This window comes from Corythoichthys intestinalis, chromosome 5 (assembly GCF_030265065.1).
Source record: "Corythoichthys intestinalis isolate RoL2023-P3 chromosome 5, ASM3026506v1, whole genome shotgun sequence".
Lineage (NCBI taxonomy): Eukaryota > Metazoa > Chordata > Actinopteri > Syngnathiformes > Syngnathidae > Corythoichthys > Corythoichthys intestinalis.
The window spans coordinates 52,260,312-52,288,140 of NC_080399.1; the positions used below are offsets into that span (position 1 = coordinate 52,260,312).

A 27,829-nucleotide genomic window follows, 5' to 3' on the forward strand; every position below is an offset into this window, starting at 1 on the left:
CTCATTACAGGGTATGCTACCGCTGAATTAATGTCCTTCATTTGCTGATTGGTGAAGTTGCCTGCCATTTTTATGGCCTTTTTCTTCACTGTCTTAGTGCGAGAAGCATGTATTTGATTTTCTGTATCATCTCGGTTTTGTTTTTGAAGTCTGCATATAGGTGTTCATTTACGAGTTACCGTCTGTGAATGGTTTTCCACGCTTTATTTATCCTGGGTTGCAACAAAACTTGAAGCAGTGGGGGAGTTTGGAGATGCAATCCACTTTTTAAATCTATTTTTGCACCCTTCTAATTTTTCCAGAAGTAATGCAATCCCACTTACTAGGTACTCGGCTGCAAAAGTAGTATGCCTTCCCTGCAAATGTCTTTCCACATTACTCCTTTTGTGATTTGACAACTTCTCGCTACAAAGCAAACATTCAGAAAATCCTTCCGCATTAGCAATGAATGCAATTGATTCGGCCCAAGAAAAGTTGAATCCTCTATTCTCCTTAGTTTTTTTTCTCTTTTCCTCTTTGGAATCCATGTCCCATCATATAGCCGGTGGTTTGTTTACAACAGCTGCCCTGCTGATAGAAACGTGTGTCGCAGGCTATGACGCAAATCTTATTTTACGATATGTTTAAATTTAATATTTATTCTACCCATTTTTACAGCATTGGAAAACGTTAAGATTGTTTGTGTAATTTTTGTCCACCTACAGAAACCAGGTTCAAACAAAAATATTTTTACCTCCCCCATCTTTTTTCCATTTTCAAACATTTTTGAAACACTCCAGGGAGCCACTAGGGCAGTGCTAAAGAGCAGCATGCGGCTCTCAAAACACGGGTTGCCGACCCCCGGTTTAACTGCAAGAGTGATTGCTGAAATGGTTCATGCAGTAAAGAAAACATCCATGGATTATATGATGAGATGGTATTTCTAGCCAACCTTAAGAAAGGTAAAGAAATAATCATAATTTCCTATTCTGATCATATGCATATTAGGGTTGAATAAGGCTCAGTGAGGCATTCAATAAAGGTTACTTTATTAGTGTGGGTTGGGGGTGGCGTGTCAAATAGAAGGGAGGACATTAATTTGCCCCATCCATTCTTTAGGGAAAAGTGTTTAATGTTGTTTAATGAAATCCAACGTATATGTGTTTCACAGTTTTCTTCCTCAAGTACGGTTTTTAAAAATGTGTGTGCATGTTTTAAGACAAATGTTCCACATACTGTAATATAATTATTATTATTTGAAATGTGTCATTAAAACAAAAGTTACCAGTAGTTTACAAAAGATGAAAACATTAAAGCGCCCCCCCCCCCCAAAAAAACAAAAAAAACCAACATAAAAATCCATTTTAATTTTATTTTAATTTAGATTAAATCCGGTAAATAAGAGAAGGGATAAGAGAAAAAAAATGCATTTTACAGGGAATTTTTGTATTTTTAAATATATGTTCAAGCGGTTTTTTTTTTTTTTTAATTTTATTTTTTTTTTAGTTTTAAAGGACAAGTAAATTCACTCAGAAATTTCATGCAGTATTTGAATGTTGGTTATTTAAAATTGGAAAAGTAGGACTCCAAATGTCCAACAATTCTGGAATGCCCCCTAAATTGTTTCTAAAGTGGAGGAGTTGAAACAATATTTCTACTTCTGGCATGCTGCTTTACATAAGCACTTCTTCTTACTGTAGGAGCACTGAGCCACTTTTCCACCCCGATGCCTCGGAAAACTGTACACACCCTGGTAGAAAATGAGATCTTTTAGGATTAGATTAGATTTCCGTGCTGGCCCGATTGACTCCGCCCCTTCACCCCGTGCCCGACGACTAAACAACGTCCAGCGTCCGCCTCTTAATTTTACACCGATTTAAACAGTGGAAGTGAAACTCAGCGAGATCCTTTCACGAAAATTACCCACAGTACCTCTCGTCAATCGATCGGTGTCACTCATCAGGAGGACATGGAGTCCCTGTCTAGCCTCTCTACTGTGTGCAGGTAGGAACCGTGGGACATATTTTAGTGCTTGTTAAGGAAGCGTGCATTTTAGTGAGATCGGTCTGCTCTCTTAACATAATTTGCAACACACGTAGCCGAAAGTACTGCTATTTTTGTATGTTATTCAAGCACCTAAAAGATAATTCACCAGGGCAACCATTCCGTGGATTATCCTCAAGGTGCCTACTTTTCTTCAACAGGCTGCAAAACAAACTCGATTGACTCGTAATAGTTTACAACAGGTTAAGCATTATTTTCTGGTCATGACTGTTAGCACTGATAGCTACATATTTTGGAGAAGTGGGCCAGAAGCAGAGGCGATCACAGGCAGCACCACGGATAGCTCCAGGATCGACCCCAGTGGTGACGTCGAAACACAGTTTTTTGTTTGTTTGCAGGTTTGGGTTTTATTTTTTTTATTTTTTATTTCCTAAAAAATGATATCATCCAACAAGAGTGTTTCTCCTAATGTATTTGGTCAATGCACATATTTTACGTCAGCGATGTCATACTCATTTCATCGTTTGTGGGCCAGATAGTCACAGCAATTAGATCTCAAGTGGGGCAGCCCAATATATTTTTGGTCTAATAGGTTCTAAACAACAATGCCTTTTTTCACGCGCGTTTCCAAAATAAATGAATACAAATAATAAGCATAACAGTCATGTGAATAAATATTCATATTTATTTTATTGTTATTTTAAATCGTTTAAGTCGTTTTTAAAAATAACTCTGAAGAAAAAAATTGTGCAATTTTAACAATTCAATGAATCATTGTTTTATTACACATACAGTACGTGAAAATCTCAGCTGTGGATAGCCATTATGAAACCAGTTTTAAAACCACTTGTTCCATCCATTCCATTATCAGTCCATCTGATCATCATAAAAATAAAGTAAGATATAGACGTGATTATAACATTTATGTGCATTTTCATATCTATCTTGCAGTCAGAGACTTGATCTAACCTCTACTTAACTCATGAGATCTTACTAACTAAAGTGGGAACTTTTCACAAAGAAATTACACTTGTACAAATGTATGCATGTAGCTTAACATTCCCATTCACAGAAACATTTCGTTAAACATGTAAACTCATATACTCATATACGGTCATGGACGAAATTATTGGCACCCCTGGAATTTTTCCGTAACATACCACATTTCTCACAGAAATGAATGGAATTACAAATGTTTTCAGTATGAATTAGTTAATTTCTTGGATGTGCATTGTAAAACACAAAAAAGCTGAAGAGAAAAGCCAAAATCTTCATAATTTTACACAGAATGCAAAAAATGGGCTTGACAAAATTGTTGGCACCCTAAATTCAATATTTGGTTGTGCATCCTTTAGAACAGGGGTCCCCAACCTTTTTTGCACCACGGAACGGTGTGATTTGGGTCTTTTTTTTCATGGACCTGTGTTGTCAGGGAAACGCGGGCAGGTGGTGTGGACCCAAATGCAGGGAAACAATAATGCAGCCAGGGAGGTGGTGGTGATCTCAAAAAACGTTTTAATAATAATTGACAAAACACAAAGTACAACCAAAAGTACTGGGGATCAAAAAGGCAAGGTTCAAACAAAACGTACTTTACCAGAGGGTTTAGAACACGAGGGCTTGGACAGGATCTTGACTTTGACACAGACATAGACACTGACATTGACAATGACACAACAAGGACTGAAAAGAAACTGGGTGCTTATATACACACACATGCAGACAAGGGGTAACGAGACAACGAGGAACAGCTGGGTAATACAGGAGGACTCACTATGTGCAGGCACGACAGGTGAAATCAATGGGTAATCACAGGGACAAGTCACACTAGGAAAAAAACAACACAAAACCTAACAGGTGTTCTGTCAAATTTTGCACCCTTATAAAAATGTTTGCTCCCAAAGCTTTTGTGGCGGTGAAAAAAGCCCTCTTTTATATTCAGTTGGACTTTCAATAGTATCCAACGGTGCTAAAAAACTATTTACATCATAAACATACAGTACATGTGCAACACGAACATGGCGTAAATTAATGCTTAACGACACGGCGAAGTCATTAAGTGAAAGAGCTGCGAAGAGTTGTTGTGTGCAGGTAACAAACGTAAGTTAATATTCCTTTCTTTAAAGAAAGTTTGTAGTGTGTACCTTGGAATCACTGCATTCGCGGTCATTTTTAACATTACGCGCATGTCAAATTTGTCAGAACACTGGCAATGTGCGGCAGAAAAATGCAGCAAATATGAAATAACACGACGGAAAAACAAATGTTAAGTGCAGGGAAAATACAACTCACCCGCTGAATCAGTGGGAGGCCTGAGCTTGTTTCGTTGAGACGAGATGGTCCCGAGATGGGAGAGAGAAGCTAGCTTCACAAAGATACGATGTTGGAAATTGTAGCACAGTTTCCAGTGCGCTCCTAGCGATGTCAGGATATTCCGAAATGACTTTAATCCAGAACCTCGGTAGAGTTGTTGTCTCAAATGTACGTTTAAGGTCGCTGTGATTTGCGATCTCTACAAGCTGGTATTCCTGTTGCACAGACATGCTCAAACCACTCGGTTTATTCACATACGGGTTACGAATACACTCCTTCGCAGTTCGTGGGTCTTTAGTGATTGGGAAGTAGCATAGATTTTGTTTTCTTCGAGGTTGTAGGCTTTTGTGGCTCATCAGGTTCCCTTTTCTCCATAAAAAATCTGTCTAAAAACGTCTGTTTTTCAGTCATTCTATTGTGGGGGCTAATTATTTCCCGGAACAAATGTGATGGGCGACGACTTACATCATACGTTATTGTCGAGGCCAAGTGACCCAAAAAAAAGTTTACACTCAGTTGACTGCTTGTTTAAAAGCCATTGAAACATATCTAAATAGGTTGCCATGCTTAAGTGATTCATTAAGGTCACTCAATGCAGCTGGTAATCTCTCGTCTCTACAATTCCTGTGCTTCTGCTGAAAATGAAGAAAACTTTAGCTGTACCTGAATTGCTGCGTGCCGGTCTGACACCTACTGAGATTGCAGCAAATCTGAGAATATCCAGATGTGCAGTCTACAAAGTTAAAAAGAAGCTGAAAGATACTGGAACAGCCTAACGAAAACCTGGGTCTGGAAAACCCGATCTGTGTGGACCAAAAAGTTGATTGACAAGGTGATATGTGGCCACCCCAGAGTCCAGATCTCAATCCCCTGGATTATAGCATATGGGCAACTGTGGAGGACAGTGCCTGTAAGAAGCCACAAACTTCTGTGGCAGCCTTGGAGAGGTCCATTGTTAGATCTTGGGAAAAGATGACAGCATCCTACATAAAGAAGACCTGTCAAGCGTTCCGCAGGCGCCTGGAGGCTGTTGTGACACTTAAGGGAGGACACATTGAAAAATAGAGTGTACTGTACATGTTCTTTACAATAATGTATAATTTGTGATTAAATTCTAATTCTAAGCTGAAAAAACATGGCATTTAAGTTGTATTATGGCAGTGTAAACTTTTTTTTGGGTCACCCTGTACTTAGATATACAAAACAAGATGTACTGCTAACAGTCCAATCAATGCATTTCTATGACGACCTCCTATCCTGTAGTTGTATATCTAGAGTAGACAGAGATATTGGTGTGTTAAGCGGCACAGGCCAAAGTCAATCGGCCAGAATGCAGTCATTAATAAATTATTTATTATTTCTGCACGGCCCGGTACCAAATGCGCCACGGACCAGTACCGCTCTGCGGCCCGGTCGTTGGGGACCCCTGCTTTTGAAGATATGACAGAAAGCAAACGCTTCCTATAACCAGCAACCAGCACCTATCAGATGGAATTTTGGACCACTCTTCTTTTGCGAACTGTTCCAGGTCTCTCAGATTTGAAGCGTGCCTTCTTGCAACAGCAATTTTAAGATCTCTCCATATTGTTCAATATGATTTAGATCCGAACTCATCGACTTAACTCAGAATTCTCCAACAATTTCTTGGTGCTACTTGGGGTTTTTTGGGTCATTGTCCTGTTGGAACACCCATGACCTCTGACCCAGTTTTATGAGACTACACCCTACATTCTGTCCCAAAACATTTTGATATTCTCCATATTTCATGACTCCTTGGACACTGTCAATTGCTCTCCGTTATTTCTTCTAAAGGATGCGCAACCATATATTGAGTTGAGGGTGCCAGCAATTTTGTCCAGCCCATTTTTTGCATCCTGTGTAGAATTGTGTACATTTTGGCTTTTATCTTCAGTGTTTTTGTGTTTTTCCAATGCACATTCATGAGATAAACACATACCTACTGGAAACATTTGTAATTACATTAATTTCTTTAAGAAAGGTGGTATTTTCTGGAAAAATTCCAGGGGTGCCAATAATTTCGTCCATGACTGTATAATAGCTCATAAAACTGCCCAAAAACAGTATAATGATATGCTACATACAGGGGTTGCGTTTGCAGGAACATATTTGTATAAAATTGTTTATACTTGACGCTTTCGCGAGTACAGCACTGTTCTGCACGGCATTTTTTTTTTTATCCGACTGGCCGATAGAAAATAATCAATTTAAAACTGGGTTATCTCGGCTCAGATGCAGCAGCGCCTCTCACTCCTGCCTGCCCTCTCCTGCACTGGTAATCACCCCGTCCTCTGATTGGTTAAATCGTAATGGTAAATGCAGTTTACCTTTTTAAGGCCCTCAAGGCGCTTCACACTATATCCTCAACTACCTACTGGTAATGTAGCACCAGGAGCAACATCAGGTTGCTCAAGGAGACTTAAACGAGGTCATCAGGGCTTTCTTTTCTGTGGAAAATTTTCAGAGAGCTATTTATTTAAAATGTATTCAACTTTATAAGAGATGCTCCTGAGTCTAGGAAATTCAGGCACTTATGGAGTTCTTATTTTCTATTTGTGTGATTCAGTAAACATGCTTTAGCCATTTTGATGAAGTTCAGTATTTGCATGATTAATTCTTTTCTATGCCAATTTTTACACTTTTACTGCAAATGAATATCCGCTCCAAAAATTGGTTATCAGCCCCTCTAACTACTAATAATCGTTATCGGTCCTGAAAAACCCATATCGGTCAATCTTTAAACTAGACCAATGAGATGAGGGGGATTTTATATTTTTTTATACTCATATGTGAGTGTTCTGTCAGCTCATTGGTCACAAAGCAGGACAGACAGGGACTATGTTTCACAGCATATTCTAAGAAAGCACCCTACCAATATTCATTCATTCTACAAATAAGACACTATTTTCGAGTTTCATTTTTCTTTCTTTTTCTTTTAATCTGTCCTGTTCAGTTGCTTAGATGCAGAGAATATGAATCTGAGTGTCCTTATGGTCTGAACAGTTTTAATGTATCACATGGGAGTTTGATATACTCCCATTGTGGTTGTTCATTATGTGTTATTTATTAGGAGAAAGCAGTGAACGAGAAGGGGTTTTGAGGGGGACTGAAGGTAGACAACATACAGAGGAGGGGAAGAACACACAACTACAATACAAGAAATATGTTTTTACACGCCTATGCTGAATATAGTGCTGCTATTGTTAGGAAAGTGAGGTGTTGAACCCAGTATTAAGTGAATCACATGTAATTGTGGATATTTTGACATGCTGGTCTATGCTAACTGATCGCACATCCTGGCACTTACACTCTCTCTTCCTGAGTGCACCCAATCATGCGTGAACCCACTTGGATGTGTGATAGTCTTGCAGAAAAGAGGTAGTACTGCACGGAGGCTACCCATATTTTCGAGTTTAATGATAGTACGAGACGAATTGCGTCCCTCGTAAGATCAATAAAGGATACTTACTTTTGTTTCTGAATACGGGACAATTCTGTTTTTCTAGGGACGTTTGGCAACGCTAGCCTCAAACTGAACTTTAACCATTGACGATATAAAATTGACATCCAGATGGGAAGAAAAAACACTGGTTATTGAAATAGAACTTGTAATCAAAAACAAATTATGTAAAAAAAATGTGGACTAAAGACAAAGATGAACTATTGGACCTAACTGAGACCGACAGAATGCTCTTAAAAGCCCATAAAATGCTTTGAAACTGCTTTAAAGAGTTAAAGAGAATGAGATGTTATATTTTGGATGGAAAATTAATCATTAAGACGTTGATTAAAATGTATAATGAAAGAAAAGATTATCTCTGTGAAAGGTTTGTATTGTTGATAAATTATTTTAAAGGTGACAGTAGAAAAAGAATATTTCATTTAATGCATTTTTGGACACTGAGAAGGTTTAAATGAAAAGTTGTGTGAAACAGCAGGGACTTCACTCCTGAGGCGACGGAGTCTCGGTCCTGACCTTTAGTTCCGTTGTCTGTGTGCTCGATTCGGAGATAAGTTGCGTGGGTTCAAATTGTGATTGCCGCAAAAGAGGGCTGAGAACGACAGCGCCTTGTGATGCTACTACTATTAATAGTATTTATTTAAGTCCTATTCATTTAAATTGCTGTGTTTAGACTACTTTAACTGAAGTCCTATTTACTTATAATGTGGTGTTCAAATCACATAATTGAGTTTTCTATAAAAACTTGGAATAGCCAGTAAAATTGGTTGATTTTAGATTTCAAATTCCACAAACTTATTTTTAAATTGTGCAGGAAATCTTCTCACCACTTGTTTTCGGGTAAGGCAACACATATTTCTTCTTTCGAGTTGTCTCAAGGTTAATCTTTTGTATGATGAATGGTTGACTGGCCCGCAATAAAGCCCTGCTATAAAAACTGCACATACTGTAGGTAAGCACATTCACTGTACTTGCAGTTTAGAATTTCAGTACCAGAATGATGAACATTACAGCTTACATCACTGCCTTGTGTTTATGAATAACTGATTAAAGAACGTGTTGGAAAACAAAATGGAGACAGTAGCTGTCATTCATTACAATGACGATTTGGTGATTCAGCATAGAGTGTGTACAATGCTGCCATAACACCTCTTCTGTAAACAGCCTGTTTAAGATTTATTCCCATTTATCAGCCATCACGGTTCGTCATCATCAAGCACAGTTACCTTAAAGCAGGGTTCTCCAAACCAGTCGTCAAGGACCATTGGGTCCTGGTTTTTGTTCCTACCGATCGAGCACAGGCATTCAACCAATGAGGTTTCTACTGAAAACAAGCAACACCTGACTGTTATCAACTGATTACACTTCTGATGGGCCGTTTGCATGGTGACGCTGTGACACCAAGACGCAACAATATGTTGCAGAATGGCCTTGCCTTTACATGGTGACTGCGAATATGGATGGAGGAGATGCAAATGTTTGATTCCCGCCTCCAAAGTGGAACAATTTAATTGCAGGTATTGCCCCGCAACCATATGAATGGAACGCTTTCGCTCCGATGACGTCAACACTCGCACATGTAACTTTGGGCATATGCAGTCGTGGCTAGTAAGCATTCCAAACAGCAAACGTGGTGGAACGCGAGCTTTAATTGACTGCTTTTATAATTTAAATATATTTCATTTGCACATTTGTGCCTTTTGAATAGGAGTGGGAAACTCTTGGTACCTCACAATACAATACGATTTGCGATTCAAAGCTCATGATAACGATGATCTGACGATATGGCGATACAACGATTATCGATACATTGGTCAGGAAATCATTCTAAGATATTCTACAAACAACTAATAAACAGAAAAACAAGTTTCTGCTAGGAATTGGAATTAGTTTACCACTTGTAGACATCCAATCCATTTGATTGACGTCTATGGCCAGTCAGTGGCAGCCTATGCCAGGCATTGGAGGTAATTTTGGGCCATTTAATGTAATTTTCCTGTCGATTTTCAGTTAATTCCTGTTGATTTTGGGGTATTTTATGGGTAACTTCCTGTTTATTTTGAGTTACAGAACAGGAAGTGACCTGGGAATCACAAAAATGAATACGCAGTGACTCAAACTCAACAGGAAATGACCTGTAAATGCCCTAAAATGAACAGCAAGTTACCTGTAAATGCCCTGAAAATTGGACAGAATGACTGAACGCTCTGGTTTCAAATGAACAAACGTTCCCAGTCTAAATGAATTGGGCGTCGAGCACCATCAATGCAGCCTTAGAGATTTTGCTAGCAACTTGTTGGATCATCTTTATTTATTTTTTTTTTAGACATTGACACCTTTTTAAAACGATATTTCGATTCTTGGCAGGAGCATATCGATAACCTTTTGGGATACAAAGTATCACAATATATCACCATTTCGATATATTGTCACACCCATACTTTGAAGCAAAATAGGAAAAAAATACATGGACGCCATTGCGTATTTATTTTTTTTTTAAATACTGACAAGCAATGGTGTACTGTACAATCATTTAAACTTGTAAAGAACAGTAAACGTACAAGTAATACGAGGGAAAAGTATACGGGAAAAACAGTGACTAAAACTGCAAAATAAAACGTAGTGGGGAAAAGGAAAAAAAAAAACTATTGCTTCAAGTGGGCCGGTATGTTGTCTTTCAAGCTGACAAGATTATTAAGGAAGTGCATCATTGGCTGTCACCTTGTAAAAATGAATACTAAATCTTTTTCAAATGGAAATTAGGGTTGGGAATCTCTGGCATGAAGCCGATTCGATATGTATCTAGATACACAGGTTACGATTCGATTAAAAAAACAATACATTTTTAAGGCCGAACGATTTGATATGATTCGATACAGTTTAAGAGCGATACGGTTCGATACAGAGTGAAAACGATACGATAGTAAACATTTGTTGTGTGTGTTTGTACAGTATTTTAAACATATAAAAAAACACATTTCTAGTAGCAAAATTAAAAACAACATTTCATACCAAAGTTTTATTTTTTTATGTAAAAAAATAAGGCTTACTATATGACCCTCATTTTGTTGGATGGGATTGATAATAAAATACAACTCCAGTGACAGACAACAATAAAGTGCAGTAATTCAATTACTGTATTTCCTGGTGTTTTTAACACAAGACAGGGCCGGCCCAGCCAATACACAGACTATGCAGCTGCTTAGGGCCCCTGACCACTAGGGGGCCCCCAATCTGGCAATTTTTAAATTTATATTCTATTTTGTTTACTACAGTTTGCTTTATTTGACTTTTGAGAGTTTTGATACTTGATTACAAGCTTAAAAAAATAAAAGTTCTTCCTGAACTTCTTTTTCCTCTTTTAGAAAAAGGTTAGACACTATCTACTGTAAGTACTGACAATCATTTGGAGTGAGAAGTTTGAAGTATGCAGTGCAACAAAATCTGATTAATATACAAAATATGGACGTATGGGTTGGTTTGCATGTATGGGTTTCACAGTACACTGTGACGAAATAGTGGGCCAAAAATATGGGCCCCTTTGCATTATTTTGCTTAGGGCGCCCAAATGGCCTGGGCCGGCCCTGACACAAGAGGTAAGTAATTCAAGTGCAAACTTTCAACGTAAACATCTTACAAACAAAAAATATTAATTATATGCAGCAGTTCTAGAAAAAAAGAATTAAACCTGCAAGTGGTGTCATAAATGAATAATAAATTATGCTTTATGACTGGTATAATTGGGGGAATAAAAACATGGCATTTAACCTTATACACAGCAAAGCCATTCACTTACGCTTGTGCTTCCACATTTTTTTATTCCTCATCACTGTCCATATCTTTTTTGAAGGGCAGATTTTTCTTGAGGAAGATCAACTAATCCACTTGTTCATGTTTAAGTAGACTGCGTTTCGTGGAAACAAAATGCCGCCCCTTTCCACTATTGTAGTGGGTTATTTTTCAGAGTTAAAAACTCACGGTTTCTGGACCGCGACACACTTCACACAAGCTCTGTCCCATTCGAACAGATCTGGCAGCCTTCATCACTTCAAAGCCCAACTTTTATTTTCCTCGGTGCGCTGAAAATCAAGCTCTGTCCCATTCGAACAGATCTGGCAGCCTTCATCACTTCAAAGTCCGACTTTTATTTTCCTGGGTGCGTTGAAAATCAATCACTGCACGTCGCTGATCAAACTGTCCATTGTTTTAGCATGTTGCTTCGTTGCCACTACTAGTTTCATTTTGGTTCTGAAGAAAATGCTACGGAGCGTGCGTTACAGTGATTTTGTTTGCTCTCGCGTTATGACACGCCCGTGACGATCGGGTAATGACGGCAACTAGTAGCGGTTCCGCCGAAATGCATGGTAAGTGGAGGCAACCACGACTGTGAGTAGTGCTTGTCCATATTATATCATGCGTGCGGTCTCGATCTAAGTGCGCTGTGTGGTGATTAACACAAGCACAGCATGTGAAATAAAAGCTAAATTTTTATCATATTAAGCAATGCATTGAATTATGCATTAGAAGCCGATTGTTGTGCTCGCGATAGCCGAATTCTATCGCTACCATCGGTTCATTGAATATTTAATGGCTAATTACTGTCGAATGGTAATGTTACTATCGATACAGCTGTATCTCTCACCTGTAAAACCGGATATCCGGTCGTATTGATTTATCGTTCTCAAGCTTAATGGAAATGCGACCGTTCGAATGGAGATGGAACCATGTAAATGCAAACATGAAATTTATATTCTTGGGCCGTCACTATATAAACGGCCTCTAAGACACCAGATTGGCTAAAAGGTTTGGTCTTGTTTTGTTGGAATTAAATCCTGCACACACTGGGGCCCACACTGGAATACCTTGGAGAACTCTGCCATAAAAGAATGGAAAATGTCTTTAAATCATCAGACTCTCTCGTTTTTCAAGTATGCAATTGTACTACCTAATAGGGAAGTCATTAAATGAGTCTAAATTGGAAACAGTTACGTCCTTACCTGGTGGTCAGAGGCTGCGAGCGTAACACGAAATGGCAGGTGTGAATGGAGTTGGCAGCGACAAACAAAAGTGCAAATTTAAGATTTAACCCAAAAAAAAAAAAAAAAACTTTAGTCAATGCACACAGAGCACACAAACACATACTCAACTATGCAGCGAACTTTACCTACGTGATGAGGGAGACACAGTGTATACCTTCAGGTGTATACCTAAAGTCCCTACCTCTGTACTCTGCCCACCTAAAGAAATAAAAAGACAAAAAGAGAATGTTAATAAATCCATGGCAGAAAGCAAACTTCAATCACAACACTAACCCAAGTCAAAACAACATAACAGGCTCAGCGTATCAACGCAACAAATTGGAGAGCTGCCACCCCTCATGACCAAAAAGAAAAAATTCAACTTATATAGCAGAAGGAAAGACAGATTAGTGGATAATAGTTGATGGACGAAGTGGTTGCAGCTGTGAAGGCCCTCACTGATCACACAGGTGGAATCAAACGAAAGGAAAAATACAGGTGAAGCACAACATAAACCGGTATAAAGTAAAAGGAAAACAAACATATACTTGCTCGAAAGCAGAAATTACATCCCATCTGTAACAGTTACCTTCAAAAACAAATACATAATGCACCCCTTGCCTAATACATGAAATTGTCGTTGTCGTCTCCCGCTTATCCGAATCCGGATCGCGGGGGCAGCAGCCTCAGCAAAGAGGCCCAGACAGCCCTCTTCCCAGTCACTTCCACCAGCTCGTCTGGGAGAATCCTAAGGCGTTCCCGGGCCAGCTGAGATATAATCCCTCCAGCATGTCCTGGGTCGGGCCCGGGGTCTCCTCCCAGTTGAACATGCCTGTAACAGCTCCCGAGGGTGGCATCCAGGGGGCATCCTAACCAAATGTCCAAACCACCTCAACTGGTTCCTCTCAATATGGAGGAGCAGTGGCTCTACTCCAAGTCCCTCCTGGATGACCAAGCTCCTCACCCTCTAAGGCTGAGCCTGGCCACTCTGCAAAGGAAACTCATTTCACCTGCTCATATCTGCGATCTTGTTCTTTCGGTCATTATCCAAAGTTCATCGCCGTAGGCTCAGCTCCCTCCTCACCACGACAGACATACCCTCACTCGTGAATAAGATCCTAAAATACTTGAACTCCTCCACCTGTCGCAGGCACTCACCCCTGAACTGGAGCGAGCAATCCACCCTTTTCTGGCTGAGAACCATGGCCTCAGACTTGGAGGGGCTGATTCCCATCCCAGCCGCTTCACACTGGGCTGCGAACCATCCCAGCGTAGCTGGAGGTCACTGTGCGATGGAGCCAGGGGGACCACATTCAGCACAAGGCAGAGATGAGATCCTCCCACCACCGAACTCGACCACCTCCAACACCCGGCTGCACCTAGAAATCCTGTTCAAGAAAGTCACGAACAAAACCGGTGACAAAGGGCAGCCCTTGAGGGCTCCAACCCTCACCGGGAACAGGCATGAGTTGTTGCCGGCCGCGTGGACCAGACTCATGCTCCTGCGGTACAGGGACTGGTTGGCCCCTAATAAAGGGCCACCCACCCCATACTCCTGGAGTAACCCCCACAAGGGTGTCTATGGGGACACGGTCATAAGCCTTCTACAAATCCACAAAACTCATGTGGACTGAATTGGCAAACTCCCATCCCTCCTTAATAACCCTCGCGAGGATAAAGAGCTGGCCTTGATTCCATAGCCAGGACGAAAAACACATTATTATACAATGCACCCCTTGCCTAGTTCATGAAATTCATATAGAAAATGTGACTCAGAAGTGCAAAGTAAATTGCATTTGATAAAACTCACAAGGAGTGTTGAAATGAATAATATGTCCTTTGACAATACTAATCAGTGTGTTTCATGTGAATTCCAGATCCAGTTATGATGACTGCAAAAAGGCTGCTGACTGGCTGCTGTACCGGACCAAGCAGCGACCCAAAGTAGCTATCATTTGTGGGTCAGGCTTGGGCGGCCTGGCTGAGTTGATAGATGACAAAACTATTTTCCCGTATGAGGACATCCCAGGTTTCCCAACTAGCACCGGTACCATTTGTTTTCTTTTCAGTAGCCATCATTGCAGAAATGTGTCAACGATATTCAACTTGGTGTTCATGATGTTTAGTCGCAGGCCATGCTGGTCAACTGGTTTTCGGGACGCTCCAGGGCCAGGAGTGCGTCTGCATGCAGGGCCGGTTCCACTTCTACGAAGGCTACAGCATGGAAACTGTAAGAACTACATGAAGCAAAAGTGCTTGTCTCTGTGACGTCTCATGGATGTCTGTTGTTTCACTTATCAGGGTGAATTTAAAATTGAGTGTGAGTGTTCAATGATCAGCTGTTTTTGAGAAGATAGTTGGCATCTGTGTCAGCTTTGGATTGACCTTTGTAATATTGTTGCGGTTGTGTTATGGTTTTATTTCATTACCAGCTGTGATTCCCTCACCACTTGATGTCAATGATATCATAAAACTAATTTTAATATATGCAGTAAAAACCGGGGCTAAATGTGTTACGATAGTTCTTGTATTCTGATAGGACCTGTAAAGATCTTGCTCTTTGTCCCTTCTTCGGTCTGCTTTGGGTTTTCAGTTTTGTTTAGAAGCTTTCCGTTTCTCTCCAAGGGAGATGACCATTCAGCACTTGGAGGATAGGTCATTTGTTTGCTAAACATGCTTGAGGAAAGTGCCTTGCTGCAACCTTTAAAGTGCTTATGACAGCAAAAAGCATGTTTATTTCATATTTTCCACGGCATTTTATGCTCCTGAATGAAATGGACCGCTTGGATGTGTGTGGAAGCGATCGCCATACAATGCAGTATTATTTAATTTTTTGAATCCCGCGCCATGAAAATGAGTGACTTCCTGCTCCAGTCTCGAGTTGAGAAAGAGGGCGCTATGACGTGTACGGTAGAAGGAGTCCTCTTCACTATCCAGCCGTACAGTTGTATGAGAAGTACTAAGGTTTCCGCTGATTTTGCGGATTAATTCATTTATTTTTCGCATCTTGCCAGCTAAACGGCTTCAGAAAACTTTTGCTGCACCAGGGAGAGGCGTGTGAACCTTTTTGGGGTTTCAAAAGGTTCCCATTAACCGGTGGATATTGGGCAAAACAAGCCCTACTACTGTGGGACCATTAAACTTACGAGGAAATGAGTAAACATCGTGTTTTGTATTATGTCAAATACTGGGATCATTTTAATACGTAGGTAGCTTGCATTTTGTGGCTGACATGCTCCTTGTCCACTCGGCCAACGACCGGCGGCTTGTCACACATCCCCCTGCCGAGGGAGCACTGCACTCTGCTTATTGCCCTCTTCGTGTGCCCGATGTTCTGTCAAATTTTCCAATCGATCAGAAATTGCAACTTCATTTTAAAAATGACCGCGAATACAGCGATTACTAAGTAAACACTACAAACTTTCTTTAAATAAAGGACTATTTCCTTATGTTTGATCATGGATGGGCATGTAGCTCTCCTCAGACACATTGTGTCATGTTAGCGGCACAACAACTGCAGCCGCTCTCCTGACTCTCTCGAAGTTTACGTCTTTGCCGTGCAGTAAAGCATTATTTTGCTATATTCGTGTTGACCATTTGGCAGCTACGCTCTCCTCCGACGTTGGGCGGTTTGTCCGGCGGTCATTGTCCAGCTGCTTCCCCGCAAACAAGCCCTCTGCCCTCAGCAGGAGAAAGACTCTAACTTGCTCGCTCCCGGGCGGGTTGCCGATCAGCGAAGCCAATCGACAACCCCGCTGCCGTGTTATGTGTGGGCTAGTTATGTGTGATTTTCCGCTTCGAAGACTGAAACATCACTCGGTTCGGGATACTTTACTTGGATAAAAAGAATATCCTGTAAAAATATTGGAGTACAGAGACTGAAACAATGACATTTTGCGGCTGTCTTCGTCCCATTTTCCTCGTTCTGAATAATTCCCCATCAGTGGGCTGAACAGTAAAACAGATGAAACCATTCTCCTGCACATGTCATCCACCTGTTGGGGACGCTAGAGCCCAATAATGGTAGGCGTGGCTAACCGTCAGATTAAAAGACTAATTTCTCGTCATCTGCGCTTTGCCATAGTATTGTAAATATTCGAATCGCCTCAAAATATGATTCTAATTCACATAGTAATGCTATTTAAGGCTTTTTTTCTCCTGTCGTACGCACTTTAAGCCACTTTTTGCTTACATCATATGGTAAAAAAAACAATCTGGGACTACCATTAACATTTTTAGAGAAAAATTACAATACTGAAACAGCCAATCGATACAGCTTCAAAGGGGAGAGAATAAGAACAGAAAAAAGAAAAAGCAAGGTCGAGATTTATGCTATCAATACTGACTGCAACACCATAAAATCAGTAAAGAAAAGTTGAGTCGCATTAATAAAAAACAACAATGTCCATTACTATGTCCAAAGAAGCACCCTTTCATCTCGGCTTGACATGATTATGCGTTCCATTAAGATTAATGAAAAGTAGCATGGAGGTAGACTGAACTCTCCGAAGATGCCCTTTGTTATATGGGTATTCTTAGGAAGCCAGCTAAGCTTTGTTACCAAGAAAACATTGATGTTTTAAACATTTACTTTTTGATGTCTGAATGTCTTCATCTACATATTTATAATACAATGTCTTCCTGAAATGTTTTAACTCTTAAAATGTAATAGAACTCTAACAACTGTATAATGGTTCACGTGTAGCTATGTAGTAAATCATTCCTTGACCGCAACCAAATAAGTAACATAATGTTGTTGTAACCAGTGACATTTCTCTGCAACTTCCTGACAGGGTTCATAATTACTAAGCTACTTAGAACACATACTTTTTCCCTTACTTATTTAAGAAATGGCAAAAACACACACAAAATAATTATCAAATTCCTAAATCAACTTACAATCGACCGTTTAACATTCACAAATAAATAATGACAGGTGAAAGCAGTGATGTAGTTTTGGCTTAAAGAAACACAAATGCTGGTAGACATTTGTAAATGTACATAGAAATGTTGCACTTTTTGACTCGTGACCATCTCTGCACAAAGGTTTGTATTAAACCGTAATTGTTTTTGCTGACACGCAAAGCACACACAAGACAGAAACATATTTCCTCCGAGGTGGAACTAACCCCAATTCAAGTGACAAAATGCAAAGTGACAACAAAATATTAGGAGTCACTGGGGATTCCTTATTTTCCTGTAAGAAAATGTTAACAAGCAAGGTCCATGAGTTACATCCACGGTAACTCCTTAGTGAAACCGCCCTCATCTTGATAAAGTAATGATTTAAAATACCATATTAGTTTCTAATGTATAATATTTGTGACTGTAGGTGACATTCCCTGTGCGAGTCTTCTCTCTGCTGGGCGTTGAAACTCTGATTGTGACAAATGCAGCTGGTGGACTAAATGCCAGCTACAGAGTGGGAGACATCATGGTTATTAAGGATCATATTAACCTGCCGGGTTTTTCTGGACAGAGCCCACTGGTTGGGCACAATGATGACAGGTAATGCAAAATATCCAGCATAATTTGCAGTTTATAAAACCTTTAAATAGGCGCTCGGTGAATCACGGATTGGGTCATTTTTCATGATCAGCAAAGCAAATTAAAAATATATTTTCAACTCAGAAGGCATAAGCAGAATTTGACTTTTGGGCGGGGGGGCACAACATGTTGATGACCCTGAAAAGTAGTGTCAACAATAAAATTAACTTACAAGAATATTTATAATAATAAGTTCAAAATCAGCGTTTTTTGGTTTCCCATCATTCTTAAGGAGAATTCAAAATTAGGCTGCTAAAGACAAAAAATATATTTTCAACTCAGAATGCATAAGCGGAACTTGACTTTTGGGCGGGGGGGCACAACATGTTGATGACCCTGAAAAGTAGTGTCAACAATAAAATTAACTTACAAGAAAATTTATAATAATAAATTCAAAATCAGCGTTTTTTGTTTCCCATCATTCTTAAGGAGAATTCAAAATCAGGCTGCTAAAGACAGCTATACCAGTGTTTTTCAACCTTTTTTGAGTCACGGCACGTTTTTACATTGGAAAAAATCTTGCCGCACACCACAAACCAAAAATGTTCCAAAATTATTTTCTGTACAGTATATTTAATTATGAAATAATTTCTCAGTATGCATACTTACTCAGTGTGAAACTTGAGCCTGTTTAGATGAACACACAGCCAATATTCATATTCTTCAACAGCTCTCGATCTTTCTCTGTTTTTATTTTTTATTTTTTTTAATAGCAGTTAGACTTGAAAAAGCTCAGAATTATCAGACGGGGACTTGAGCAATGTCTTTAACCGCATCATCTCGCAGACAATGGCTTTGCAGGCAGGTAGTATTAATGTCGGTCACAGTGTGGGACTTTTTGTATTTAGCAACAAGTTCAGCAACAAGGTAACTGGCTGTGAGGGCTTTCTCATTTACCATTTAGTTTTTCTCTAAAAAGTTGCCTGTTTCTCTGTGTTTTCACCAAGGCGAACAAAGTAGTCCATCGACTTGTTTTGAAGAGACGGGTGTTTCATTTGAAGATGACGTTTAAACTTGCTTGGCTCCATGGCGCTGTTGGATAGCTGCTCGGGTCGCTTTCAAGAGCTGCTCGGGTTTATAGCCATTAGACACCTTGCTATCCTCAGCAATGTGTTGGAATAAAACACAAGGGGAAGATTGACGGTCGTCACATATGGATAAAATAGAAAGGATACTTTCGAATATATCGACACATGATGAGTCTAACCAAATGGTGTGCAGTAGACGTGCTGGGCCCCACATTGTCACGGACAGCAAGGTCGCTGATGGCTAGAAATCCGAGCAGTTCCTGAACGTGACACGAGCGATACCTCGCTCATCTGCACACGACCGAGAACGTTCTACCTACTCCTTCCTTCCTTGCTACTGCAACTACGCCCGACGATGTTAAAAAAAAGATATATCTATAAATGCGACATTTGATAATTTCTCGTGGCACACCTGACATTCTCTCGCGGCACACTCGTGCACACCCGTTGAAAAACACTGAGCTATACTTATCGCCAAGATCGTCATCCATTGAATATGGTACACCCGCTGGTGTCATGCTAATGTAGTTACCCCCGTCAAAAATTGTATCCCCTGGGCGGAGCCACTGCGCTGCACTGATTTGCTTGATTTCCATGTTTTGGTGATGTAGTTATCTGCGAGGTTTTAAAACATGGTCCACCCATCAAAAAGACATTTTTTTCCTGTCGTATAATGTAACATACGTACTGAACACAAAAAAAGGTAATGTTTTACGGTTTTACTTGTAGGATGACCTATAACTGTTATTACTGCAATTCAAATCCTGAATGGAGTTTCTCCAGTTAATAAACGTCGATGTCCAAAATATATACTTTAACGGTAATTCTTTTCTGACTTCAATTAACTGTTTAAGTCGACATAACTCATAACGAATGTGTGTGTTTGCCCTCCCTCAGCCAGGGGATGCAATTTTTGACAGGGGTTACTACATTGGCAAGACACCGGTGGTGGCTCTGTTGTACAATTAGGGTCTTTAGTGGGGCAATTTGAAACTCAGCTTACCATTTTGACGATGGTCTCTAGCATTTCATGGTCCACATTTTCAATCCTTGGTTTTTGATCAGTAGTTGTCGTCGCTATTGAAAGCTTAGGTTTGAAAAAAATTATGTACATCCATCTTGCCTCTTCGGTCCTCAGGTGGTTTTGGCTAAGCATAGCAAATGATCATCTTAAGTGCTAGTCACATGATCTTTTTGAAAAATAATTTTGACCCATTGTAAAAATATCTTCTTTTGTTCATTTCATTCAATTTTTTTGTTTGTTTTATTGTTATACAACTTTTATAGACAATATTTGACCGGAAAACTTAATTTTAAAATCATACATAGAAGAGTCAATTTCATGCAATGACACTTTTCGGCCACCGGGGCCCCACCTTAAACTCTGCGTATGTCAGAATGTATAACAGATGTAGTGGCATGCAAACAACTTTTGCACTGTGCCCATTAGTATCATGTTCTAGTGCAAAAAGTTTCTTTTAATCTGTCCTGTTCAGCTTCTTGGACATGGAAAATTGTAAATCTGAACGTTTTTAAATGCAGGAACTGTATTATTGTGCCTCAGGGAAGTTTAGGCATACTGACTTTTAAGATGTTAATTGCAAAAACGTAGGTGGACAGAAGAACTTTTAAGGCAGAGGTGTCAAAATACGGCCTAGAAGCCAACTGTTGCCTGCTGCCCAGTTTTTTAATTGGCCCGTACCAAATTATAAAAATCTCATTGAATATGGCCCGCACAAGAATCTTAAATTCTGCCTACCTTCTGCTGCATTTCTCACTTTTAACACTAAATGGAGCTAGTGACTTAAACAGTTGCCTGGTATACCAGACTTACCGCTGTTCCAGTGATTGAGTCTGGCGACCGTCCTGCGGATCAAATTCCGAGGGCAGAGCAAGCCACAGCAAACAGACAGCGGAGTGGACCAATCAGCGACGGGCAAACATGACGTTGTTAAAGCAACAAGTAATTAGCGTGAGCGGAGAATGGAGAAGTTTATTCAACATGGCTAGCGCGAGCCATGGTGACTGTTGTCAATGACTTGTTTCGATGTGTTTTTGGTCCTTTAAAAATGGTTTTGCCGTGGATTGGAACATATTCTCGGCTCTCCCGTTCACCATCCGTGTTGTTGTAGACACGACTTTCGGCGCGCAACAGTGATGTTACTCGTTAAGAACACGTCACGCAAATAAACAAATCTGATTGGGCGATTGATTTTGTACCTTGCTCGAGAGGCCGTTAATGGGCTGGGTCCCAGACTTTCTCACAGTGAAAAATACAAGGAGAATAGTCTGGCTGTGCCAGGCAACTTAAACAGTGCTTCTCCAGTAGCTCAGGGGTCAAAACCTGACAACATCTTGAAATCAATATAGCAAACTATAAGATTTCAGTATTTGGTTTTACACAAATAAAAGTGTGAAAAATAATCAAGTGTGATAAATTGAACTATCACGGTTGTGATTTTCTTGATTTTTTTTTTTTTTTTTTTTTTGCTGTTAGTGGACATTTTCTCATTGTTCTGCAAAGTTTGTACTAGTATTTATATGTATTCAGTATGCATATAGTCAGGGTTCAGTACGTACCTCAGTGGAGGAGTCACGGTTCGCTACAGGTTCGGTACAATAGGAAAAACAAAAAGGCTTTTCTATCACAGCATTTTAAAGTTAAAGTTTGTTCTATTGGCTAAAAAAAACAGCTCTTATCAAAGTGCAAAATAAATAGAAGAAAACATTAAACTTGTAAATCTGTGTTTTTATTGTTCTAACATTAATTCACAGTTTATGTGCCAAAAGAGGCAAAGTAACCTTTTTGGTAGGGATTAACTGATGTAACAGATAAGAAGAAGTCAGGTTGCACTTGCCATTATACAGTATTTTTATATATAAAAAAAAATAAAATAAGACGTGCAAATAGTTCAAAAACTGAAAAATCTTCTTATGATACAATGCAAAAATAAATACTCACTCAGGGGCCGTTTACATGGTGACGCTGAGGGTGGATGGGGGAGGGAGGGGGCGTCACCTTTAAGAATAAATGAGTTTTCCTCATAAAATTGTGTTACGATATAGTTACTAGTGACGCCTTTTCATAAATGAACCCATCTTGCTTGCGTATTACTTATACAGTGAAAGGAACTGCTGCGCAGGCACCATAGGAGAGGTCCGACTACCACAGCTAATCCCAGTGGGAGCTAAGGCAGCGTGCTTACCACGTGCAGGCACCCAAGAGTAGGTTGGGATGACCGCCCTACTACATTCAAGTTCATTCAAAAATTCCATATTGTATCACATGATCCTTTTCACCAAAAGTTACGTTTCCGGGTACCAAACGACTGCCAAGTGCAATGAGTGTGCGATTATCCAGCTAAATTGCATTTGGCTGCATTGCTGGGTGTGTGGCAAGGCCAATAAAATGTGTGATGACATTTATGCAGTTAGATGAATTCTTATCACATCTTATCTTGTCTATTCTATCCTCTTATCTTTATACCTCACCCTCAGGTTTGGAGTACGTTTCCCCTGCATGTCAGATGCTTACGACCGGAACCTGAGAGCTTTGGCTATTGAGGCAGCACACGAACAGAAATGTGGCAGCTTTCTGCAGGAAGGAGTTTACTGTATGGTGGCTGGTCCAACATACGAGACCATTGCTGAGTCTAATCTCCTGAAGAAGTTGGGGGCAGATGCCGTTGGTAAGGAAATAGCCGTCATTGTCAAGTGAAAAATGATTGAGTGAGGGAAGCAAATGGAGGGTTCACTTACACGTTCATGCACGAAGGACCCTAAATACTATGTGTGTTATTGTGATTCGAGTAAAAAGTTTTCTTAAAAAGAAAATATTAAATTGCTTTAATGCATTTCTGGTGGAAAGAACTGTGCAGTAGTATGACCAGGCAGAGGTGAGTGGAACTAAGTAGTTTTCCATCTTTTATCATTTGTCCAAATACAGTGGGGCAAATAAGTATTTAGTCAACCACTAATTATGCAAGTTCTCCCACTTGAAAATATTAGAAATGCCTGTAATTGTCAACATGGGTAAACCTCAACCATGAAGAATGTGGGAAAAAAAAAACAGAAAATCACATTGTTTGATTTTCAAATAATTTATTCGCAAATCACAGTGGAAAATAAGTATTTGGTCAATACCAAAAGTTCATCTCAATACTTTGTTATGTACCCTTTGTTGGCAATAACGGAGGCCAAACCTTTTCTGTAACTCTTCACAAGCTTTTCACACACTGTTGCTGGTATTTTGGCCTATTCCTCCATGCAAATCTCCTCTAGAGCAGTGATGTTTTGGGGCTGTCGTTGGGCAACACAGACTTTCAACTCCCTCCAGTGATTTTCCATGGGGTTGAGATCTGGAGACTGGCTGGGCCACTCCAGGACCTTGAAATCCTTCTTACAAAGCCACTTTTTTTCACCCTGGCTGTGTGTTTGGGATCATTGTCATGCTGAAAGACCGAGCCACATCTCATCTTCAATGCCCTTGGTGATGGAAGGAGATTTTGACTCAAAATCTCTCGATACACGGCCCCAGTCATTCTTTCCTTTACACAGATCAGTCGTCCTAGTCCCTTTGCAGAAAAACAGCCCCAAAAATGATGTTTCCACCCCCACGCTTCACAGTGGGTATAGTGTTCTTCGGATGCAATTCAGTATTCTTTTTTCTCCAAACACGAGAAGCTGTGTTTCTACCAAATAGTTCTATTGTGGTTTCATCTGACCATAACACACTCTCCCAGTCTTCTTCTGGATCATCCAAATGTTCTCTAACGAATCGCAGACGGGCCTGAACGTGTACTTTCTTCAGCAGGGGGACATGTCTGGCAGTGCAGGATTTGAGTTCCTGGCGGCGCCTTGTGTTACTGATAGTAGCCTTTGTTACTGTGGTCCCAGCTCTCTGTAGGTCATACACTAGGTCCCCCCAGAACCACACGGGGAGACCTAGTGAATGACCTACAGGGGGAAATTTTTGCTCACCATTCTTGTTATCATTTTGACGGCACGGGGTGAGATCTTGCATGGAGCCCCAGCTCGAGGAAGGTTATCATAATGGCCATTGTGGAGTTTGGAGTGTGACTGACTGAAGTTGTGGACAGGTGTCTTTTATACCGATAATGAGTTAAAACAGGTGCCATTAATACAGGTAACGAGTGGAGCCTCGTTAGACCTCGTTAGAAGAAGTCAGACCTCTTTGACAGCCAGAAATCTTGCTTATTTGTAGGTGACCAAATACTTATTTTCCACTTTAATTTGGAAATAAATTCTTTAAAATTCAAACAATGTGATTTTCAGTTTTTTTCCCACATTCTGCCTCTCATGGTTGAGGTTTACTCATGTTGACAATTACAGGCCTCTCTAATCTTTTCAAGTAGGAGAACTTGCACAATTGGTGGTTGACTAAATATTTATTTGCCCCACTGTATGTATTTAATTATTATTTATTGACATATAATGTCACTTTCCTCTTTTTATTGAAGTGCCCTATTCCTTGTATTTGTATGGATATTTTGATTGAGAAATGAAAGGAACATCATGTAGAAAATAATCTGGCATCTTCATTCATTACTGGGGATGTGTGCATTTAAATAAATAAACCACATCAGTGCAGTACTGTACAGATTTCATTTTAAAGACCAGTGAGAAGAACACATGAAATACAGGCAAATAAAATGGACATTTACTTTCAATTTTAACAGGGGGATCATTACTTAAATGTTAAATCAGATGTATTAAATATGGTTTTTCAACCGAGCGGCCAACAGTGGCTTCATCTTACTTTTCCTCATCTCTTAGGTATGAGCACTGTCCCAGAAGTGGTGGTGGCTCGTCACTGTGGCTTGCGTGTCTTGGGTCTCTCGCTGATCACCAACAAAGTTGTGACAGATTATGACAGTAATGAGAAAGCAAACCATGAAGAGGTGCTAGCGACCACCAGCCTCCGGGCGCAAGACCTCCAGAGGCTTGTCAGACATCTTATCACGAAGATCTAGCAACTTCAGGACAAATCTGCAGGAAACAATCATTTCCAGACTTGAATAATGGTATTTAGTTAGTTTAGCATGATGCTTGACCGTATGATTGACAAATTAAGGATGTACCTTGCCTCCTGCCGAAAGTCAACTGGAACAGGCTCAGGCACACCTGTCACCCTTGTGAGAATAATCAGTACAGAGACAATCAATAAGTTTACATTTAGAATTTTTAAGCATCTTTAATTAAGGTGCAGTGTGTTGACTGAATATGTTCAAGTGAATATTTTACAGGTTGCAGTATTTCGACAAAGAGAAAGTCTTGCTGTTTTCAGTCACTTTTTAACTGGTGACTCCTGTCAGATTTCCTGATCGTTCCAGTCTTTAGATTGTGAAAGGCCTGTAAAAGCCTTCATCAACAGGCCACATTAGATTATTTTTATTTTCTTAAATCAATGGATCTTTTTTTTAGTGTATGCCATTTTTTTTTTTGTTTCTTTACACCTGTGTTTGAGTCCACCAATGAGTATGTGCCGTCCAAGCGTGCTAATACGCATACGCCTTGACTGCACTCACAAGAGGCATATTTTTTTCTGTTTAAACATTATTTTTTTCAATGATCAGAGGTCTCGGAAATTTGCGATTTATGCCCTTAAATAAAAGCAACATGAAGGAAATTAATACACTACAAGGCAAAATTTTGTTTTCATTGCAAATTGCACACAGATGCAATTCGGGGCAACTAAAAGAAAGAAAAAAAAAACACTAATTTGAGTTGGGACCAAAATATGATTTGACCGATATATCCAATTGTTAAGGATAGAAATAATAATCATTTGGTACATAATCTACCAGTAATCCAGAGATACATCGTTTGCCGAGCTTTGCATCGGCTTTCGCAAGGCTAGGAATTGGTTTTCCGAGGTTTCATATTGTTTTCTTTTTTTAAAAACATTGAATACTCACATAATAGTATTTGTTTGTTTATTTGTTTGTTTGTTTAAGGATATGGCGGCATGACTGCAGTCATGGACCAAATTCAAAATTAAAGCCTTACCAAGTATTGCTTCATATTATGCATAATTTATTGGGGTTTTATTTTGAATCCAGCCAGAGTGTTTCCAAGATGGTTATAATGGCATGCTTGACTTCTTACTGCTGAAACTGCACACTCAAGGGGAAATAATATTCAAGATATTCCTTGACATCACAAAAATACGTCACCAAAAACATATTTAAATTTTGTTTTCCTTGAAATTTGGCACAATCAAGTTAAATATTGCCTTTTTACATGTTGGGTTTGAAGAACAATATTGCACTAATTCAGTGCCAGCTCTATATATGAATTTAATTCATTCCAGGACCTGGTTTGTAAGTCAAAGTGGTCCTATGTCGAGCAGGATTTTTCCATAAGAATACATTATAATTCGATTAATTAATTCCACAGCCCAAAAACTTATGATAAATCTTTAATAAAATACTGCTGGAACAATTACAAATAGCAATTACACATAGCAAAATAAAAACATTATAAATACAAATTGGAATAATAATAATAATAATAACGTAAGGAATTGGGTTCTAATGTGGCGGTTATGTTGTGGATGCTGTTCTTGAACGTACCATGTGACTGACGCCAGAGTGAGAGAGGTGTGGCAGAGTTTTTACTCTTTTTGTGTTGTTGTTGGCATCAGCTACGGCGTACAGTAGCCGTGTTGTTTTGCACGGATTCTGAAATAAATGATTAAAAACCTGAAGAAGCTGGCGATTTCTTTCACAGTACTTATTACACAGTAATAATAACTGTCACCTTAACTTATAAAGACTGGCGAACGGAGGTAGGAGGAGAACCGTTGAGATCATAGACTTATTCCGGCCTTATTGTCAAGCTAGTTAACTGACGCGCACACCACGCTCAAGTTTTTCTTTGATTTTCATTTTCATTTCAATGGTAAGTGTCACCTTTGTTCTTTTATCACCACCTGCACTAAACGTCTTGGAACACATGTAAATTTCTCTCACAAGAAAATCCTCCATGCGTCCATCTTGTGGTAAATCAATGAAATTGCGAAGCTGTCATAAATCGTCCAATTTTGAGCACGTCGTCATATGACAAATTGTATGTCGGATGTCAACAGTATCGTATGTCATTGCGATCATTAGGCTGACATTTTGCACTTTGTTACTGACCAAATGTTTTCCTACATCATATCAAATGGTATTGCTTCGAAACATCACCAAATCCTAATTGAACCGTTATAGATATTATACATATAGAATTGGCCTAATGCCAACGATTCTCAAGCCTAGCTGTAATATTGATAAAAATCAGTGAGGCAGCAAGGTATCACATATATGGTTTGACTAGACTGTCTCGATATACAGTAGATACCGTAGTAAGCTTTCTCCCATAAAGGTTTACTATATGTTAATTCCAAATTGTAGAAAATTAAAGATGGGAAGCAGAAATAGGGGCTGAAAGTTCAGTAA

The 27,829-nt window shown here is 39.6% G+C and overlaps 1 protein-coding gene across 3 annotated transcripts; it reads left to right on the forward strand.

Annotated features, from left to right (window-relative positions):
* The first annotated feature begins 1,727 nt into the window (after window positions 1-1,727).
* Window positions 1,728-27,059, forward strand: pnp6 (purine nucleoside phosphorylase 6). Of its 3 annotated transcripts, none has more exons than XM_057836729.1 (6): window positions 1,728-1,983; window positions 14,670-14,839; window positions 14,919-15,022; window positions 18,125-18,300; window positions 22,866-23,056; window positions 25,164-27,059. In XM_057836729.1, exons 1-6 carry the CDS (start codon window positions 1,949-1,951, stop codon window positions 25,358-25,360), a joined length of 873 nt encoding a protein of 290 aa, XP_057692712.1. In that variant the 5' UTR covers window positions 1,728-1,948; the 3' UTR covers window positions 25,361-27,059. The 3 variants fall into 3 exon arrangements, with proteins under 3 accessions (XP_057692712.1, XP_057692711.1, XP_057692713.1); XM_057836728.1 differs by lacking the exon at window positions 1,728-1,983 and adding an exon at window positions 9,182-9,291; XM_057836730.1 differs by lacking the exon at window positions 1,728-1,983 and adding an exon at window positions 14,201-14,299.
* The last annotated feature ends 770 nt before the right edge of the window (window positions 27,060-27,829 follow it).

Excerpts from the sequence above, each read along its gene's own strand:
- pnp6 (XM_057836728.1), top strand. The coding sequence starts at position 9,200 with ATGGCCTTGCCTTTACATGGTGACTGCGAATATGGATGGAGGAGATGC. Across the intron at positions 15,023-18,124 it reads AAGGCTACAGCATGGAAACT|GTGACATTCCCTGTGCGAGT; the intron begins GTAAGAACTACA and ends TTGTGACTGTAG. Across the intron at positions 18,301-22,865 it reads GTTGGGCACAATGATGACAG|GTTTGGAGTACGTTTCCCCT; the intron begins GTAATGCAAAAT and ends CCTCACCCTCAG.